The 19,108-nt window shown below is 48.4% G+C and overlaps 1 protein-coding gene across 15 annotated transcripts in view; it reads right to left on the reverse strand.

The window, feature by feature from the left end:
* Window positions 1-5,453: 5,453 nt before the first annotated feature.
* cadpsa (Ca2+-dependent activator protein for secretion a) overlaps window positions 5,454-19,108 on the reverse strand; it is a 106,639-nt gene continuing 92,984 nt past the window's right edge. For 12 of the 15 annotated variants that reach the window (XM_049023614.1, XM_049023615.1, XM_049023624.1 and 9 more), the window contains 3 exons: window positions 18,678-18,785; window positions 8,256-8,360; window positions 5,454-5,638 (listed from right to left, as the gene is read on the reverse strand). In XM_049023614.1, the coding sequence (XP_048879571.1) occupies window positions 5,465-5,638; window positions 8,256-8,360; window positions 18,678-18,785 (387 nt within the window). In that variant the 3' untranslated portion in view covers window positions 5,454-5,464. The other 3 variants (XR_007399408.1, XR_007399409.1, XR_007399407.1) reach the window with 3 other exon arrangements.

Genomic DNA, 19,108 nt, shown 5'->3' on the forward strand with positions numbered 1-19,108 from the left:
GGGGCACTCTCTGGCGATACATCGAACTGCTTGGGATCTCTGTGATATGGGGCGCTCTCTGGCGAGACGCCAAAATCCTTGGCACCTGCCCGATACGGGGCACTCTCTGGCAATACACTGAAATCCTTGGCACTTGCTCGAGACGGGGCACTCTCTGGCGAGACACTGAAATGCTTGGCACCTCCCTGAGACGGGGCACTCCGAGGCGAGACGTCAAAATGTTTTGGATCTATTTGATACGGGGCACTCTCTGGCAATACACTGGTGAGACGCCGAAATGCTTGGCACCTCCCCTAGATGGGGCACTCTCTGCCGAGACGCCGAAATCCTCTGGCGATACATCGAACTGCTTGGGATCTCTGTGATATGGGGCGCTCTCTGGCGAGATGCTGAAATGCTTGGCATCTCCCAGATATGGAGCACTTTTTGGTGAGATGCTGAAATGCATGCCATCTCCCCGAGACAGGGCACTTTTTGGCGAGATGTCGAAATGCATGGCACCTCCCCGAGACGGGGCACTCCATGGCGAGACTTCGAAATGTTTGGGAGCTATTCGATGCGGGGCACTCTCTGGTGAGACGTGGAACTGCTTGGGATCTCCCTAAAATGGGGCACTCTCTCCCGAGACGCCGAAATGCTTGGCACCTCCCTGAGACGGGGCCCTCTCTGGCGAGACGCCAAAATCCTTGACACCTTCACGAAACGGGACACTCTCTGGTGAGACGCCGAAATGCTTGGCACCTCCCCTAGATGGGGCACTCTCTGCCGAGACGCCGAAATCCTTGGCCCCTCCCCGAGAAGGGACACTCTCTGGCGAGACGCCGAAATCCTTGGGATCTCCATGAGATGAGTCACTCTCTGGCGAGGTGCTGAAATGCATGGCAACTACCTGAGACGGGACACTCTCTGGTGAGACGCCGAAATGCTTGGCACCTTCACGAAATGGGACACTCTCTGGTGAGACGCCGAAATGCTTGGCACCTCCCCTAGATGGGGCACTCTCTGGCGAGACGTTGAACTGCTTGGGATCTCTATAAGATGAGTCACTCTCTGGCGAGATGCTGAAATGCATGGCACGTCTCCAAGATGAGGCTCCCTCTGGCGAGCTGCTGAAAAGCATGGCACCTCCCTGAGATGGGGCACTCTGTGGCGAGACGTCAAAATGTTTTGGATCTATTCGATACGGGACACTCTCTGGCGAGACGCCGAAATGCATGACACATCCCCTAGACGGGGCACTCTCTGGTAAGATGCCAAAATCCTTGGCACCTGCCCGAGACGGGGCACTCTCTGGCGAGACACTGAAATGCTTGGCACCTCCCTGAGACGGGGCACTCCGTGGCGAGACTTCGAAGTGTTTGGGATCTATTCGATACGGGGCACTCTCTGGCTAGATACCCAAATGCTTGACACATACCCTAGATGGGGCACTCTCTGGCGAGACGCCAAAATCCTTGGCACCTGCCCGATACGGGGCACTCTCTGGCAATACACTGAAATCCTTGGCACTTGCTCGAGACGGGGCACTCTCTGGCGAGACACTGAAATGCTTGGCACCTCCCTGAGACGGGGCACTCCGAGGCGAGACGTCAAAATGTTTTGGATCTATTTGATACGGGGCACTCTCTGGCAATACACTGAAATCCTTGGCACTTGCTCGAGACGGGGCACTTTCTGGCAAGACGCCAAAATCCTTGGCACCTGCCCGAGACGGGGCACTCTCTGGCGAGACACTGAAATGCTTGGCATCTCCCAGATATGGGGCACTTTTTGGTGAGCTGCTGAAATGCATGCCATCTCCCCGAGACGGGGCACTTTTTGGAGAGATGCTGAAATGCATGGCACGTCCCCAAGACGGGGCTCCCTCTGGCGAGATGCAGAAAAGGCATGGCACCTCCCCAAAACGGGTCACTCCGTGGCGAGACTTCGAAGTGTTTGGGATCTATTCGATACGGGGCACTCTCTGGCGAGACAGCGAACTGCTTGGGATCTCCCCGAAAAGGGGCGCTCTCTCCGGAGACACCGAAATGCTTGGCACCTCCCTGAGACGGGGCACTCCGTGGCGAGACGTCAAAATGTTTTGGATCTATTCGATACGGGGCATTCTCTGGCTAGATACCCAAATGCTTGACACATACCCTAGATGGGGCACTCTCTGGCGAGACGCCAAAATCCTTGGCACCTGCCCGAGACGGGGCACTCTCTGGCAATACACTGAAATCCTTGGCACTTGCTCGAGACGGGGCACTTCCTGGCAAGACGTCGAAATCCTTGGCACCTCCCCGAGACGGGGCACTCTCTGGCGAGATGCTGAAATGCTTGGCACCTCCCTGAGACAGGGCACTCTCTAGCGATATGTGGAACTGCTTGGGATCTCTCCGAAATGGGGCACTCTCTGGCGAGACGTCAAACTGCTTGGGATCTCTCCGAAATGGGGTACTGTCTCCCGAGACGCCGAAATGCTTGGCACCTCCCTGATGGGGCACTCTCTGGTGAGACGCCGAAATCCTTGACACCTTCACGAAATGGGACACTCTCTGGTGAGACGCCGAAATGCTTGGCACCTCCCCTATACGGGGCACTCTCTGGCGATACATCGAACTACTTGGGATCTCTCTGATATGGGGCACTCTCTGGCGAGATGCTGAAATGCTTGGCATCTCCCAGATATGGAGCACTTCTTGGTGAGATGCTGAAATGCATGCCATCTCCCCGAGACGGGGCACTTTTTGGCGAGATGCTGAAATGCATGGCATGTCCCCGAGACGGGGCACTCTCTGGCGAGACATCGAACTGCTTGGCACCTCCGCTAGACGGGGCACTCTCTGGCGAGACACCAAAATCCTTGGGATCTCCATGAGATGAGTCACTCTCTGGCGAGGTGCTGAAATGCATGGCACCTACCTGAGACGGGGCACTCTCTGGCGAGACGCCGAAATCCTTGACACCTTCACGAAACAGGACACTCTCTGGTGAGATGCCAAAATGCTTGGCACCTCCCCTAGGTGAGTCACTCTCTGGCGAGATGCTGAAATGCTTGGCACGTCCCCGAGACGGGGCTCCCTCTGGCGAGATGCTGAAAAGCATGGAACCTCCCCGAGACGGGGCACTCCGTGGTGAGACGTCGAAATGTTTGGGACCTATTCGATACGGGGCACTCTCTGGCAAGACCTCGAACTGCTTGGGATCTCCCTGAAATGGGGCACTCTCTCCCAAGACTCCGAAATGCTTGGCACCTCCCCTAGACGGGTGCACTCTCTGGCGAGACGCTGAAATCCTTGGGATCTCGATGAGATGAGTCACTCTCTGGCGAGGTGCTGAAATGCATGGCAACTACCTGAGACGGGGCACTCTCTGACGAGACGCCAAAATCCTTGACACCTTCACGAAACGGGACACTCTCTGGTGAGACGCCGAAATGCTTTGCACCTCCCCTAGATGGGGCACTCTCTGCCGAGACGCCGAAATCCTTGGCACCTCCCCGAGACGGGGCACTCCGTGGTGAGACGTCGAAATGTTTGGGATCTATTCGATACGGGGCACTCTCTGGCAAGACCTCGAACTGCTTGGGATCTCCCTGAAATGGGGCACTCTCTCCCAAGACTCCGAAATGTTTGGCACCTCCCTGAGACGGGGCCCTCTCTGGCGAGACGCCGAAATCCTTGGCATCTTCCCGAGACGAGACACTCTCTGGCGAGATGGGACATCCTGCTCCCATTGACAAAAGCATCCAAATACCAAGAAAAACAATAGTAATAAATTAAAGAGATACATACAAAATAATGGTAATCATAATCATTATTAAACCCTTGCTCTCTTGAAGCACCTTGTTTTGTCTCTTCAGAGAAATGATTGATGTATCCAACCTCCTTCAGTTTCTATCTTTATTATATTTAATACCTTGAATGTGTTGATACCATCCCTTAGGGACAGATTTGTTTCTGAGACTCCTGAATTATTTTAATCTGGCTGAGAGGATATCCTTGGGGCTCTTTTCCTATCACCTTCAAGCAGACATCTTCAATCTCCTTTTGTCTGGTAATACAAATTCAGAGGATGGGTCATTTCTTAAGCCAAAGCTCTAATCCAAGATCTGTGTGAAGAGATGTTCTGGGGCAATATTAAGAGCGCTGCAGGTGTCAGGCACATGTTGCCTGTTATTTACCATTTTTTTACCCTCCTTTGGGAAGTTGTCGGTTCTCCCATTAAAGTACTAGCCTGCATTATTCTCAGGTTGATCCGACGCAAACGGCACACGCGTCGACAACCATTTGTTCATTGTCAAAATGAATTTAAGCCAAGCAATTAATCATCTACAGACATGCACATACCTATATATAAATAGTTCAGAATGTGTTAATTACAATTAATAAATGATCATATGTTTTATTTCTATATGTTAGCTACTTATAAGAACTTGAGACTCCCATATGTGATTATGCTCAATTGACCGAGGCACAGAAGAAACATTGTATATAATTGTAACATTTTTATTCAGAGGCCACAGTCTTTGCATATTACAACTGTAGGCATTCGTAAGGCATAAGCATGGTTACTCCACCTGCGGGTACTTTACACATAACAAAAGCTTTGGAATACAGTGGGGCGCGTGGGGGTCAGTCAGCTACTGGAAGGTTCAGTGAATGTACAGTGTGATATGTACAGGCAGGCTGCAGGCCTGAAACAGCTGCTTCACATTTTGTGCCAGAAATAATGGTAATAATAAGAAGAGGTTCTCTCTCACCTGCAGGAAAAAGCTAAAAGTGTTTCTTATTTGCCTGATTAAAAAAAAACATTAATGTCCAACATGACAATGGTTTTATGTGGATATTGCATTTCTAAAATACCAACTCATTTAAATTAAAACAATATTTTCTGTGTGCAGGGGAATATCACTGGATGCAGAATCGATTGAAGAAAAAAGAGACAGTTTAATAACAATAACAGGATACAAACTATGAAAACAGCACACAAGTCTTTCATGGTGAAACTTGAAAACAGTGGTAAATTTTAAGCAGTCCGCATCCATTTCATAACAAACAAAATCAATAAATAATAGGTCTATACACTTTTTGTCACAACAATATACCATCAAAGTATATACACAACGTTGAAGAAGCATATAGGTTTGCAGTGAAGAGGGACACATCTAACAGTATTCCTAATTACCTTACTTAACATCGTCAAGCAAATGATACTCTATATTGCTTAGGAACATACAGATATCAATTTCGATACCAAATGCACGAAGTTGGTGCTACCTGTATTATGCCACACTTAAAATATCAATTTTGAATATATTTTCCCATTCCTATTATTTTTTAATACCGTTGTTTTTCTTTCATGGGCATTTAGACCGGACAGAAATAAATGATCAGAGTGCTGAGCCGAATAGCTGAGCTGGTACATGCACTGATTACCAGGCTAAAGTATTCCCCCCCCCACCCCCCCCCCCCCCAGTGGTCTAGTCGTCATCTTCTTCCTCATCACTATCCCTCATGGAAATTCCCTGCATGCCGCCTTCTCGGACTGACGCCGTGGTCTCTTCCAGCGTCAGCCGATTCCGCACAGTTTCATACATCTTGCTGTTCAGGGTGGAGTCCAACACTCCTTGTAGCCGGAAGTCACGGTACTTTTTCTACAAACAGGAAATGGGACAAAGGGAATCTCTGGCACTTTCTTTAAGGACTCTTCTGAGAGCTGGAAACGAGTGGCATTTACCACACCTGTTCCCACATTAAGGACGACACTGTCCTGATACCGTCTGTTCCACAGCTGTCGAGTGGGCAACACAAAATCAAGATGCACCTCCTCCATGGATCGAATGAAAATAAAACACATTTTGCAGTGCTTCCAGGCTCTCGCTCCGAAACGGGGTTGCAGGGAAATTTTTATGATGTGAAAGGAGCATGGAAAAATTTACTCTGAGTGCGTGTTCTCTCACACAGTCTCCTCTCCACTCACATACACCCTGGCACCTCCATCGTACGCAGTGCCGAACTGAATCTGGACGACGACAGCAAGCCGAGGTTGTGCATAACTGAAATGGCTGTGATATTCCAATTCAGTTTGTAAATTTGAATTGAATTTGAATTGTGGTGGATGACAGGATGCAGAATTGCAATGCAAATTTGCATTTAAGGAAGCAGAATTGGGACTGCATGTGTCTGTCTCAGGCTAGCAGACGGGGCCCGTTAGCTCACAGTGCATATCTTTCATCCACAAGAACTGCGTGTGTCTGTCTCAGGCTAGCCAACGGGGCCCGTTAGCTCACAGTGCATATCTTTCATCCACAAGGACTGCGAGTGTCTGTCTCAGGCTAGCCGACGGGGCCCGTTAGCTCACAGTGCATACCTTTCATCCACAAGGACTGTGTGTGTCTGTCCCAGGCTAGTCGACAGGGTCCGTTAGCTCACAATGCATACCCTTCACACAGAAGGACTGCGCGTGTCTGTCCCAGGCTAGCCAACTGGGCCCGTTAGCTCACAGTCCATATCTTTCATCCACAAGGACTGCGTGTGTCTGTCTCAGGCTAGCTGTCGGGGTCTGTTAGCTCACAGTGCATATCTTTCATCCACAAGGACTGCATGTGTCTGTTTCAGGCTAGCCGACGGGGCCCGTTAGCTCACAGTGCATATCTTTCATCCACAAAGACTGCGCGTGTCTGGCCCAGGCTAGCCGGCGGAGTCCGTTAGCTCACAGTGCATACCTTTCATACAGAAGAACTGCGCGTGTCTGTCCCAGGCTAGCCGACTGGGCCCGTTAGCTCACAGTCCATATCTTTCATCCACAAGGACTGCGTGTGTCTGTCTCAGGCTAGCTGTCGGGGTCTGTTAGCTCACAGTGCATATCTTTCATCCACAAGGACTGTGTGTGTCTGTCCCAGGCTAGCCGACAGGGTCCGTTAGCTCACAGTGCATACCTTTCATCCACAAGGACTGCATGTGTCTGTCTCAGGCTAGCCGGCGGAGTCCGTTAGCTCACAGTGCATACCTTTCACACAGAAGGACTGCGCGTGTCTGTCCCAGGCTAGCCAACTGGGCCCGTTAGCTCACAGTCCATATCTTTCATCCACAAGGACTGCGTGCGTCTGTCTCAGGCTAGCTGTCGGGGTCTGTTAGCTCACAGTGCATATCTTTCATCCACAAGGACTGCATGTGTCTGTTTCAGGCTAGCCGACGGGGCCCGTTAGCTCACAGTGCATATCTTTCATCCACAAAGACTGCGCGTGTCTGTCCCAGGCTAGCCGACTGGGGGCGTTAGCTCACAATGCATACCTTTCATACAGAAGGACTGCGCGTGTCTGTCTCAGGCTAGTCGACGGGGCCCGTTAGCTCACAGTGCATACCTTTCATCCAAATGGACTGTGCGTGTCTGTCTCAGGCTAGTCGACGGGGCCCGTTAGCTCACAGTGCATACCTTTCATCCAAATGGACTGTGCGTGTCTGTCTCAGGCTAGCCGGCAGGGTCTGTTAGCTCACAGTACATACCTTTCATACAGAAGGACTGCACGTGTCTGTCTCAGGCTAGTCGACGGGGCCCGTTAGCTCACAGTGCATACCTTTCATCCAAATGGACTGCGCGTGTCTGTCTCAGGCTAGCCGGCGGGGTCCGTTAGCTCACAGTGCATACCTTTCATCCACAAGGACTGCATGTGTCTGTCTCAGGCTAGCCGGCGGGGTCCGTTAGCTCACAGTGTATACCTTTCATCCAAATGGACAGTGCATGTCTGTCTCAGGCTAGCCGACGGGGCCCATTAGCCCACAGTGCATACCTTTCATCCACAAAGACTGCGTGTGTCTGTCTCAGGCTAGCCGGCAGGGTCTGTTAGCTCACAGTACATACCTTTCATACAGAAGGACTGCGCGTGTCTGTCTCAGGCTAGTCGACGGGGCCCGTTAGCTCACAGTGCATACCTTTCATCCACACGGACTGCGTGTGTCTGTCCTAGGCTAGCCAACATGGTCTGTTAGCTCACAGTGCATACCTTTCATCCACACGGACTGCGTGTGTCTGTCCTAGGCTAGCCAACATGGTCTGTTAGCTCACAGTGCATACCTTTCATTGATAGGCTTTGTGTTCATATTTAAATATTTAAAACATAACGTGGTAAGTCATATAGAGATATGAGCTATGTAATAAACTGACATATTCTACATAAATATTAATTTCCCTCCTCAAAATGCAGACGTAGACATCCATAAAACCTCAAAAGTGAGCCTGGTGAAGTGAGCCCAGTTTCGGTCAGCAGTTACCTTCACGATCCTGATGAGGATTTTCAATTGGTAGACGTGAAGCTGGAGGTCCATGCGGTCGGTCAGCCAGGTCCCCAGGAGATTCATAGTGCTGGTGTACCATTGCTGAAACAGAGACAGACAGTGTTCTCCAGCAAAACAAGCAGACAGACAGCACCAGCGGACACAGACAGCACTAGTGGAGATGATCAGCACCAGCAGAGACCAACAGAACTTCTGCAGAAAGTCAGATAAGCCCACGGTGATACATATTTGCATTTATTCCTCATACATCATGATGACAATGCAGGACTGATACAGTGAAGGGAAGGCAGGGCACTTGTCCCTTCGGAGGGGAAAACTGCCCCCAAAAAATATCATTCAAATTTATACGAACTTTTTAAAAAGTCTGCAGAAAGTGTCTTGGGTACCATTGTTCAGTAGGCAGTACAGCGCCTGTGATCATCCATGGATTTACGTTCTGGTTTCACTTAATTAGAGAGTTGTGTGAAAAGGCAATCCGTGGTTTGTGAGAAGAGGGGAAGGTTACCTTTGAAAACATTTGTGCCTCACCGTGGGCTGGTATTCATACTGCACTATTGATAAAATAAGTGCTATATATGCAACCGAAATCAGAATTCACTTTAATGGCCACGGAGTGTGTCTTGGCAGTATTGGTGCATGCAGTAATAGACAAGACAGAACATAATAACAAAATAATGGAAGTACAGTTAAAATAAAATGGATTTGAGTATGGAAACGTTTAATGCACTGACTAGAAACAGGTCCCCAAATATATAAAAATAAATAGAATTGATGTGTAGACATAATGCAGCAGCAAATTTCCATTACGGGGCATGGAAAGAAAATGTGATCTGATGAGTTTTCGTCAATCCGCTTATGGCCTAATAAATCTGGTTCATTTCCAAGTTTGAAGCACCTGTATCACAAGTAAGGCTGATAGAAACCCCTTATTTAACATTTAGCCTGTTGGAAGTGGCTCCTTTGATTTAGGCTAATTGGGTAAACAGGCTTGATTTCAACTGATCACTGTCAGTTATGACATTTTGGCGACGATTTGCCTTACTCAATTGGATAATGTATATCAGTCCTTTATTGCCAATTATATAACCTCTCGTTTCATAATTGAGACACATACTGAGGAGGACTATAGGCTGCTGGAGCATAAGAGTGTAGACCTTCTGGTTTGTCCAGTGTTAGAAATGGAGAGCATGTTTCTGCCTGTACAGTAAACTCGTTTTTAAATATCTGTACCTTATTTTTTTCTGTACATTTTTGGAAAACTCTTACTGAGTCATATATTTTAATAGCTAAAGTCAACTTGAGTTGTGCCCTTGAGAGGTAAAGTGGGCTATCCCACAAAAACAAAGTGTTGAGAAAATGAGCTCCAAATTAGATTTTTTTTTTTTTTTCAAAAAATCAGTGTGCCTATACCCGACAATTGATATATATCATAGGCAGCACAGATCTGGGTATATTTAAAAGATAGATAGACCCTCAATAATTAATATTGGACACTAAGCTCATTTTTGACTGACATGTGGGATAGACCACTTTACCTCTCAAGGGCACAATTATGAAGATTTTAAAGGCATTTAATAACATTACTGAAACCACAGGCATTTATTAAAGAAGTCCCAGCCCCCCCCCCCCCCCCCAGCCTGACCTGCATAATGCCTGAGAAGGTGGATGAATGAATGGAAATCAGACTAAGGCATTCTGGCCTCTCTCTTACGTTTCTCCATATTTCTCCAGAATGCTGAACAGTGGCAGGTTTCAAATTCTCCCCACTTACACTGGTATGACAGTCTGGCACAGGAGTACCAGGCAGGTTTTTGTTCCCTTATCTGGGCGCCCTGCTCCATGTTCCTCTGAGCGAAGAGTCTGACACACCAATGATGATCAGCTCTACCGTGCTCCACAGCCCAGATAATAGTCAGGACTTGATCCAGTAGAACACTCTCGGCTCTTCGGTAATTTGACCTGGGGAGATGTCTGCAAAGCCCTGGAGGTCTGTCATGCCTGAGCAGTGTCCCGGCGAACTTTAGTTGTATCACGGAAACACGGACCATCTGATCAGTCAACAGACATGCTGCCTCTTCCACAGCCAGCATACGCTTGCAAATGTGACAGGTCCTTTTGGTCTGTTTACCACATGGCGTTTCTCTGTCGGAACAGAGTACTCAAGACTGCAACAGAGTACTCTGCTGTACCAAAGTACTCAAATCTCCTCTTAAAAATCAGAGCAGCATGGACATTCCTGGTTAGCTTCAGCTTTTAGCTATATCTTACTATCATATATCGCTACTGGGTCCATTTTTTGGAAGCTGGTTAGACAATTCTGGCGACATTTTTCCCGCAAGAACTCTTAAGCCACAGGAGCTTATAATTGATGGGATTTAAATTATTCAATAAAATGAAAAACCAGTGCAAAGACACCTTAGGTCAGCGCCTAGATCGTTATCACGTGTATACCGACCAAGTTTCCCCAGCTAATTCCCATCATGCACTAGGCTTTGCTCTACCTAATCAGTTGTGACCTTCATGATCTCATTTGCACTCATTCGTGTCAAACAGGCTGCCGTGGCATGGTGTAGCTGGAAGAGTTGCCGGCGGCATAGAGTCTCCACAGCCCAGTACGGGACGAGCATGGGGGCGAAGCATGGTGGGGGGGGGACCAAGAGAGAGCAGGCGAGCGAGCAGCCCGGGGCCTAGGCATCCTGTGCCTGTGAAAGTGCCCGCAGTCACACTGAGGTTGCGCCAGGACGCTGCCGCGTGGACCCCCCTCCGAGCGGCCAGGCCTTCGAGCGCCTGTGCTACCTCACACTTCCTCCAGGCCCTCGGGAGTTAACCTTTGATGTGGGGGCCCCCGGGGTCAGCACGATCCATCACACAAACCTACTGCCTGCTCCTGAAGCCAGCAACACCTGCATTTAGTCAGAAATACATAAATGCCAACAAACCTCAAGAATAAGTATAAAAATGTAATTTAATTTAAGAAGTAACACTAACTCCCTCTACTACCTTTACCTAAATATTTAAGGGCTGAGGCCCCAGATGCAGGAGTTTTATGTTGTCATTTGATATTTATCAAGGGTCCACGTGCAAAAAAAAAGAAAACTAAATAAATCCATACATTCAGTTCTGATGGACGTCCGTTACCTTTCTGACTGGCATAATAATCCCAGTGTCCCCTGAGATGAGTGTTACATCCTAATTAAAAATTAAAAAGGATAAGTCCTGTTTCCGCACGTCTGCAGAAACACAGCCTGCGGGAAGCAGGATCGATTTGCTCCTGGGGACCGATTACGGTGCCGCTGACAGCCGAGAGGCGAGGGCGCGCACAGTCTGCGATACGCTAACTTCACGCTCATGCCACGTGCGCCGTCTCTGTTCTCCGTGTTTTTTCTGAACAGTACTTTGGCTGAGGGCTGAGCGACCACACAGCCGTCGCTGTCTGCCAAACGGCTGCAGCATTACTCTGAATATATAATGCAATACAGAGGCGTGAATAATTCTGCGATAGCATAACGAGGCCTGATATTAGCGGGGTCGTGGCGGAGGGGGTCTGCGGTGTTGTTACACGCACACACATGAACATCTGCAGGCCCACCCCCCCCCCATGTTGCAGGGGCTGGGGGGCTGTGTGACCTATTGCCCCCGCCCCCAAACAGACACACGCGCGCGCACGCATCACCTCGAACCCGGCATTCGCACTCATATCCGACATGTTACAAGAAGCCATAGCGCCTGGTAGGGGGGCAACAAACAGAATTCAGTGCAACTCCATCCCCCCCAGGCCGGCACATGCCCCACCCCCTCCCACCGGCTTATACACCTGAAGGGCTGTCGCTGCCCTCTGCCCTCTGAGAGCCCGGGGATGGCGGTGCAGGTTCAGCACGGCCTTTGTTCCTGTCAGAGACCAAACTGGGAATGTCCCGAGAAAGGGGGTGGGAATCCTCAGCGGGGGGGGCAGGGGGATTACAAGCAACCTGTGACTCTGCCTCTTTCTGCCCTTGCTGGTGGTTTTCAGTGTGTATGTGTGTGTGCGTGTCTTGCCTGCGCGCAAGCTACACAACAGATTGAGGCTGGCTACTCGGGCCCGGGACTGTGTGAGGGCGTCCTGCTGGGCCCCAGCTGTGTCTGCAATTAGCAGGAGGCATGCGATGGTGATTGTGGTCCAGGCTGATGGAGATGCAAAGTGGCAGGCTCTGTAGGGCAGGCCGACGTGGCAGGCTTCCAGGGATGCAATACCTTTATTTTCTCTTCCTCTGTGTCTCTCTCTCGCTCTCCCTCCAATCCTCCAAATCCATTAACAGAGTTGGGCCCATTTGGGGCTCGGGATCGAAGGCACTTTAGTACCTTTCTCTACAACTCTCGGGGTGTCTATGTGTTTTCCTCCCTGCCCTTTGAAGGGGCTTTCCTTCGCTCCACTCTGCTCCGTGAGCTCTGAGTGCTCGCCGCAATGCTTAGTTGCCAAATTGGCCCCCGCTCCTCACGGCGGGGCCAGACCAGGCCCCCGTGGGCGTCCTCAGGGAGGACCTGAGGGTTGAGAAGTCTTTAAATCTGAGTACAAGACATTATACACTGGGGACAAAGGGAGGCAGTAATCCTACCTGTTTGCTTTTCACTGGTGCTGTTTGCCTGTTATTATACGCTTTATTGCCCATGAGGGGAACCCTATTGATGATGCAACTCAATTACCATAGTAACTCACACCGGTGCCCCGAGTCCTCGGGTTTTCTGCGTCCCTCGGAGGAGCAGCCTGACAGGGAATGTTTTTACAGGGAATCAGTCTCCCTCGCTGCCCCTCTCATGCTACGCGTTGCTGGTTTGTCCCCCCACAACCCCCAATTTTTTTTTTTCAAATAACAAGGGGTTTCTGAAGTCTTGAAGTAAAGTTTTGAAGCCATCCAACCCTGAGGCCACAAGCCACTCTGACCGCAGAGTCTCCAAAAGTAGAATTCTGGGACAGATCAGCTGTCAATTAGCAAAAAATGCTCCCTATCAGCAGAGCCAGGACTGTCACCTAAGCAGTTTTCTAATTTGAGGTAATTCTTTTTTCATTTTCTGGCATCAAACACAAATTCACATAAAAATAAGAAACACGGGAATTAATCCACCAATTTCCCTTATGTCGTGGGCGCCCTAGAGCCACCCAGCCCTGCCCATTCTCGGATACGTCTGTCGCACTGTCCAAATAAAGACGACTTTATAAAAACACCCCCCCCACCCTGGCCCAAAAAAAGAAAAAAACTTGTAGTAAGAAACTCAATGACAGGAATTATGTCCTGAACCATGTCATTGAATAAACACACAATGAGGGGAAAAGCGTAGAGAAAGCGGGTCGACCGCTGGGCAAAGTGAGCTATTCTGCGCACAATGAGACGCTTACAGGCAGCCTCAGGCGCGGCGAATAAGACATAAAACACTTGTGGGCTGAGGCTATAGAGCGAGCAAAATGAAATAAGCCAGCAAGCACTTGAGAATCACACTGTGCGCGTGAATGAGGGGGGGCTCACCGGGTGAATGGGGGGGCTCGCGAGGTGAATGGCATGCCTTTTGGGACCAATTTGTTTCCTTTCACCCTTTCTTCCTGCGCCCCCTGACAGATGTACAAAGGCGGAGCTGCACTGAGCCGCCCCTTCCACATGCCCCCGCGACAGCTGCCACTTTTGTGAGACAAGTTAATCAAACAAATGCCACCATGCCTCGCCCGCCAGTGAGGGAGGGGGCACCTCACCAGCTCCCCCCGACGCGACGCTGCGGTCACGATTCTCCCGACTGCATTAACAGCCAGACACATTCCCCAAATCTACTCATCTCGATCTGTGGTTTTATTGCATTTTTTTCCCTCAGTTTCTGCCGTTTGCATTAGCCCTGGCCTGGGGGGGGGCGCTAGTGAAGCCAAGGTGAGATGAGAATGTCTCTTTCTCTGTAATTATACCATGTAATATTTAAGTGGCTTAAACGTCCAGTGGTTTTCATTGGGGGGGGGGGGGGGGGGGGTTAAAAGAACAGAGCAAATGTTTTTCACTCTTATGCCTTTTTAAACTGAACAGCTAGACTCCAGGTAGGACAGACAAAGCTTTTTTTGTAGTAGTGCATTATTTCCACCTAGAGATTAACTGAAACGACGGAAAGTAACTGGATATCAGCGCACTGTACAGCAATACTGTATTCTATTTTTTAAAGAAAAAATCTCTTTCTATGCATTATGCTTTATATTTTTGAAAAATTCCTGGATACGCCTGGGATTTTTGCACTTATATAACAGGAACTAAACATAGCTTTAACATTCAATGTAACCTGCAGTATTCTAAACTATTCTATGTGTATATATATATATATATATATATATATATATCCATTAATGAGTCAAACAAAAAATTGTATTCTCTTAATACTCTTAATTTAATTTTCCACACCTGTATGTGTATGTGTGTGTGTATATATACATACATACATACATATATATATATATATATATATATATATATATATATATACACAATACACACACACACACACTACCAGTCAAATGTTTTGCACATCACAGGTTTTTATCACTTTTACATTAATTATCATGAACTGCAGATTTTTCCTCTTTAAGTTGAGTAAACTACTATAAATGAAAATATAAAGTCAAATAAAACAATTTTCCATTATAACATGGAAAGAGTATGTAAGAGTGCGTGTCTGACATCCTATTAGCTGGTTGTGTGGTGATGGCGTAGTCACATTCTAGGATGTCCTTTAACTTTAAATGCACTAGTTAATTGTTTCATCCCATGAAACAGAGCAGTATGTAATGTCCCTTGTAGAAAGAGTGCCTCAAACTGCTAGAGGAGTTTACTTTGATGAATCAAAGATATGACATTTTCTTGCTAATAAAGGTACTGAAATGGTGAACATATTGTAAATGCATTTGTTAGCATAGAATATTGAATGTATTTTTAGTAAATGTTAAGTGAATAACATGCAAATGTAGAAAATCTCAGTGTATACAAAAACTGGTGATGTACATTCTGACGTGCTGTGATTTAAAGAGGCTTGCACGAACATGCCAATTTTTCGGGATTCAAAAAAGGGCACTTCTAAAGCCAGCGGCTCACATCAGGCTTGTGGCCTAAAGTCGATTAACCTGCTCACTTCGGCCCAGCCATGTATCACGGAGCCTGGGAAGGGGTAACGCGCTCCAGACAGTGCTGGGGTAACGCATGTCCATGGGACGGCCGACTGCGTGACCCCATTTACCGGGCGCCCCCGTCCCGCGCCCGGATCCAGCGGTGGCTGTCTTCATCGCACCCGTGACTTTTGGAACCTGATAACTGCCAAGGTCAATGGAAATGCTTCAAACCAATCAATGAGCGTTTAATCCTCCAAAGGCAGATTATGGGTATAATTGACGTGTGTAATCCACAGAGCCCCATTTACATGGGTATGGCGCCCCCCCGGAAGCCGCCTAGAGACAGGCTGCCTTTCCGCCGGCTGATCTGTGGCCCCCACACTAAGCAGATGAGCTGCCTTAAGCACAGCTGCTTTAATCCTAACCCCCCCGGACAGCACTTTACAGAGCGACAAAGGGGAGGATAAATTAATTTTTTTAAACCCGCCCACCCACCCCCTCCTCTTTCCTGCTCTGAACCAAGTAAACACGGCCGTCTGATCAAGTGGCTCACGGCCCCCCTACAGAACAAAATTTGCAGGCTGGTGAAACCGGTTTCCTAAGAAGCCCTCGTGACAAAAGCCATGTGTGGTCAGAGGTCAGTCCTGTGATGTTAGCCATTAGCCGATAGCTGGCATCAGTGCCCAAGACAGACGTAGTGAATGCGGGTTCCCTGCAGTAAGGGATCTGGAAGTCACTCACCTTACACCGGCTTTCTAGTTATGCATATCAGCTTATGAGTGTAGGGTCATTGACACACTACTGAAGCACAAGATCTTTAAATCAGTGCACTTTTTGACACAATCTTTCAGTCTACAATATGGAACAATAATTATTACATGATTATTAGTTTTAAATATGTCTCATTAACATTAATTGACTCGTCTGCTAGCGAGGCTTTGGCATCAACGGAGGCTGGTAATTTCGTTCCCAGCAGAGGAGACATATTTAAATGTGCAGAATGTAAATGTAATCTTCTTATATTCACCACATCATCCGGAGATGTGATCGGACTGACCTCCACGAAACACAGACCACTTCTGTTTCCTGTTTTCCACTGACCTCTACCGGAAAAATCCACACACGGCTACATGCAGCCTTACGGGGCACCGTAAAGTGATAAGCATTGGGCCCCATTTCCAAGTTTCACTGGGCAGGATTAAAAGGCACCGATTAAAACGACAGTGAATTACAAATGCATCTTGTAATCTTCAAAGAGGCCAGCGCACGTAATGAATGCGGAGGGAGAATGGCGGGGGGGGGGGGGGGGGGGTGTCGCGGGACTTTTGCCGGATTGTTCGTCATTCCTTCACAGATTCTCAGGCCAAGTTAGTTGCCTTTCAGAAGCACTCGGAGGGCAGCATTCAGCCCCTGGTGAATTTCCCAAAAGCACCTGTTAAACAGAAAAACATTTCATCCATACATTTTACAGTAGTAGATTTTTCTAAACCTGGAACTTTTTAAGAAATCAATGAATGAATTTGAAAACAAGGTGGTGAATAAAGGGATTTAGCAGGAGGGAAAAGTGCAGTTTTTTATGCTTTTTTGGGAAACATTTTCATGGTATATGATTGTGTGTAAATGACCTAAAGGTCTGACTCATCTGGTGTCTGTTCTTAATATGTACAAAATCCGGTCTGAAGAGAAACAGCATCTGGAGTGATTACCGGGAACATTACAATAATCCCCAAATAAAATAAAAATAAGAATGGGATTGTGTATGTCAGTCTGGTTATATGGAGTGACTGGCCGGGACTGGGGGCACCACCTCGCACTGGGGAGAAGGCCACACCCCCACTCCCCAGGTGAAGCAGCCTGAGCTGGGCGGCCGGCCAGCCAGCTTTGGCTGTCAGGCTGAAATGCCACGGCACTCGTTGCCGCCGTGCATGCAGAGGCGGGTGGGGGGTGTCTCTGAGTAGGCGGGCCATGCTAGGTGATGTACACAGCAAGATTATCTGAGCCTAAACCATGCCACCTGAAATAATGTGACAAAACAACGTAACATGAGAGATAAGTTCCATTTTCAGCTTTTGGTGGGGGGGGGGGGAATAGATGAGCGGGGGGAAGGAAGTGGGACAGAGACAACAGGGAAGGGCGAGCTGGACATGCAGAGTTTTCGCGTCATGTATGGAAGCGGAGAAAACAGGAGTCGGCAGCGAGGAAGCAGACCTCCGTCACAATGACCAGGCAAGGGGACAAGCGGGGTGGACCCCAGTCTGTGGGAGGAGGTGGAGCACGTGCACACTCGCACCCCAACCCCCCCCCTGGGGTGGGGAATGGACAGGAACTCGCTCTGGGGCTGCTCGTAGGGAAAAGGGGGCCAAATTGGGCCCCAAAATGCAGCAAACAGACACTGGTGTACCCAGCAGAACGGCCAAATAATTAGTGGACATGCATCACAAAAGATTATAAATGAGCCGATGATGGCCGTTACTTAAGACAGTCCACTCTCTCTCTTGCTCTACTTATCTGCCTTAAAGCCTCATCAGAATAAGCTCTGGGCAGATGAGGTTCCTTGGTATTTACATTTCCTTAGCAGGAGATTTGCTTTAAGAAACCCCCCCCCCCCCCCTCCTCCCCTCTCTACTCAAACATTTTCCCACTAACGGGAGCAGAGGAAATTAAGATAAACAATCCATTTGCCACCAAATATGAAAGGGGGGTTTCTATAACGTACATACATCGTTGTAAAATTAGCTAATAGCTTCACTGATGGAGTTCCTCTTTGGCTTTAATGGTAAGCCGAGGAAGCAGTAGTAAGCTTATGACGGTGAAGGAAGCCTTAGTGATGTATAAGAACAGAGCTACAGCAAATTTTATGTTCTTTTTTCCTAGCGGAGTGAATTTCTTTGAAGTTATATGGTAGCTCTAGATTGTGTGCTGCTGCATCTGACCCAGGAGAAAACACTCTCTCAGACAATCCTCCCTCATACTTTTGCTGAGTTGGTTGTCTCTTGAATGTTTCCATCTTTACGATCGCTCTGACATTCCCCATCGCCATGTTACCATGGCCACGGACATCCTGTCACCCTAGACGTGCCCTTGGTGTACAGCAGCCACACAGAGAGTGCAGTACAGTGTTTCTCAGCAGTACAGCTTCCGATAAGACAGGGAAAGTCAGGTGGGGAGAAAGGCGTTCATATTAAAGGAGGCAGATCAGCAAGCATCAAAATGTGACTTATCCCTCTGTTCTGTCGTTCGGTCACATTTTGAAGGACCTCCTCCATGGCAGGAGGACGAGGCATCTTACTTACGTCAAATAACCTTTCTATGTACATCTCCTCATTGACCTTATCTCGCAGAATGTCCTGAGAGTGGCGCACAAATGTCACGTAGCTGTCTGCCACGTCCATCCCAGGTTTCTATATGGGTGGGGGGGGGGGGGGGGGCAAGGGTGAGGGAGGGAAGAAGGGGGGAGGGGTGGAGAAACATAAGACCGATCATTAACATGAGCCCAGATGCAGTGAAATTAGGCTTCTAACAAGCACATGTAACAGGTTGGGAACTGGACAGGAAACAAGACTAAATGGCTGTTAGAGAGCTGCTCACTTCTGCTGGTGGATCTCTGTGATCTCTTTCTAAAATATCACTACTGGAGGTGGATTTCTGTGATCTCTTTCTAAAATATCACTTCTGGGGTGGATCTCTGTGATCTCTTTCTAAAATATCACTTCTGACGTGGATC

This window comes from Brienomyrus brachyistius, chromosome 8 (assembly GCF_023856365.1).
Source record: "Brienomyrus brachyistius isolate T26 chromosome 8, BBRACH_0.4, whole genome shotgun sequence".
Lineage (NCBI taxonomy): Eukaryota > Metazoa > Chordata > Actinopteri > Osteoglossiformes > Mormyridae > Brienomyrus > Brienomyrus brachyistius.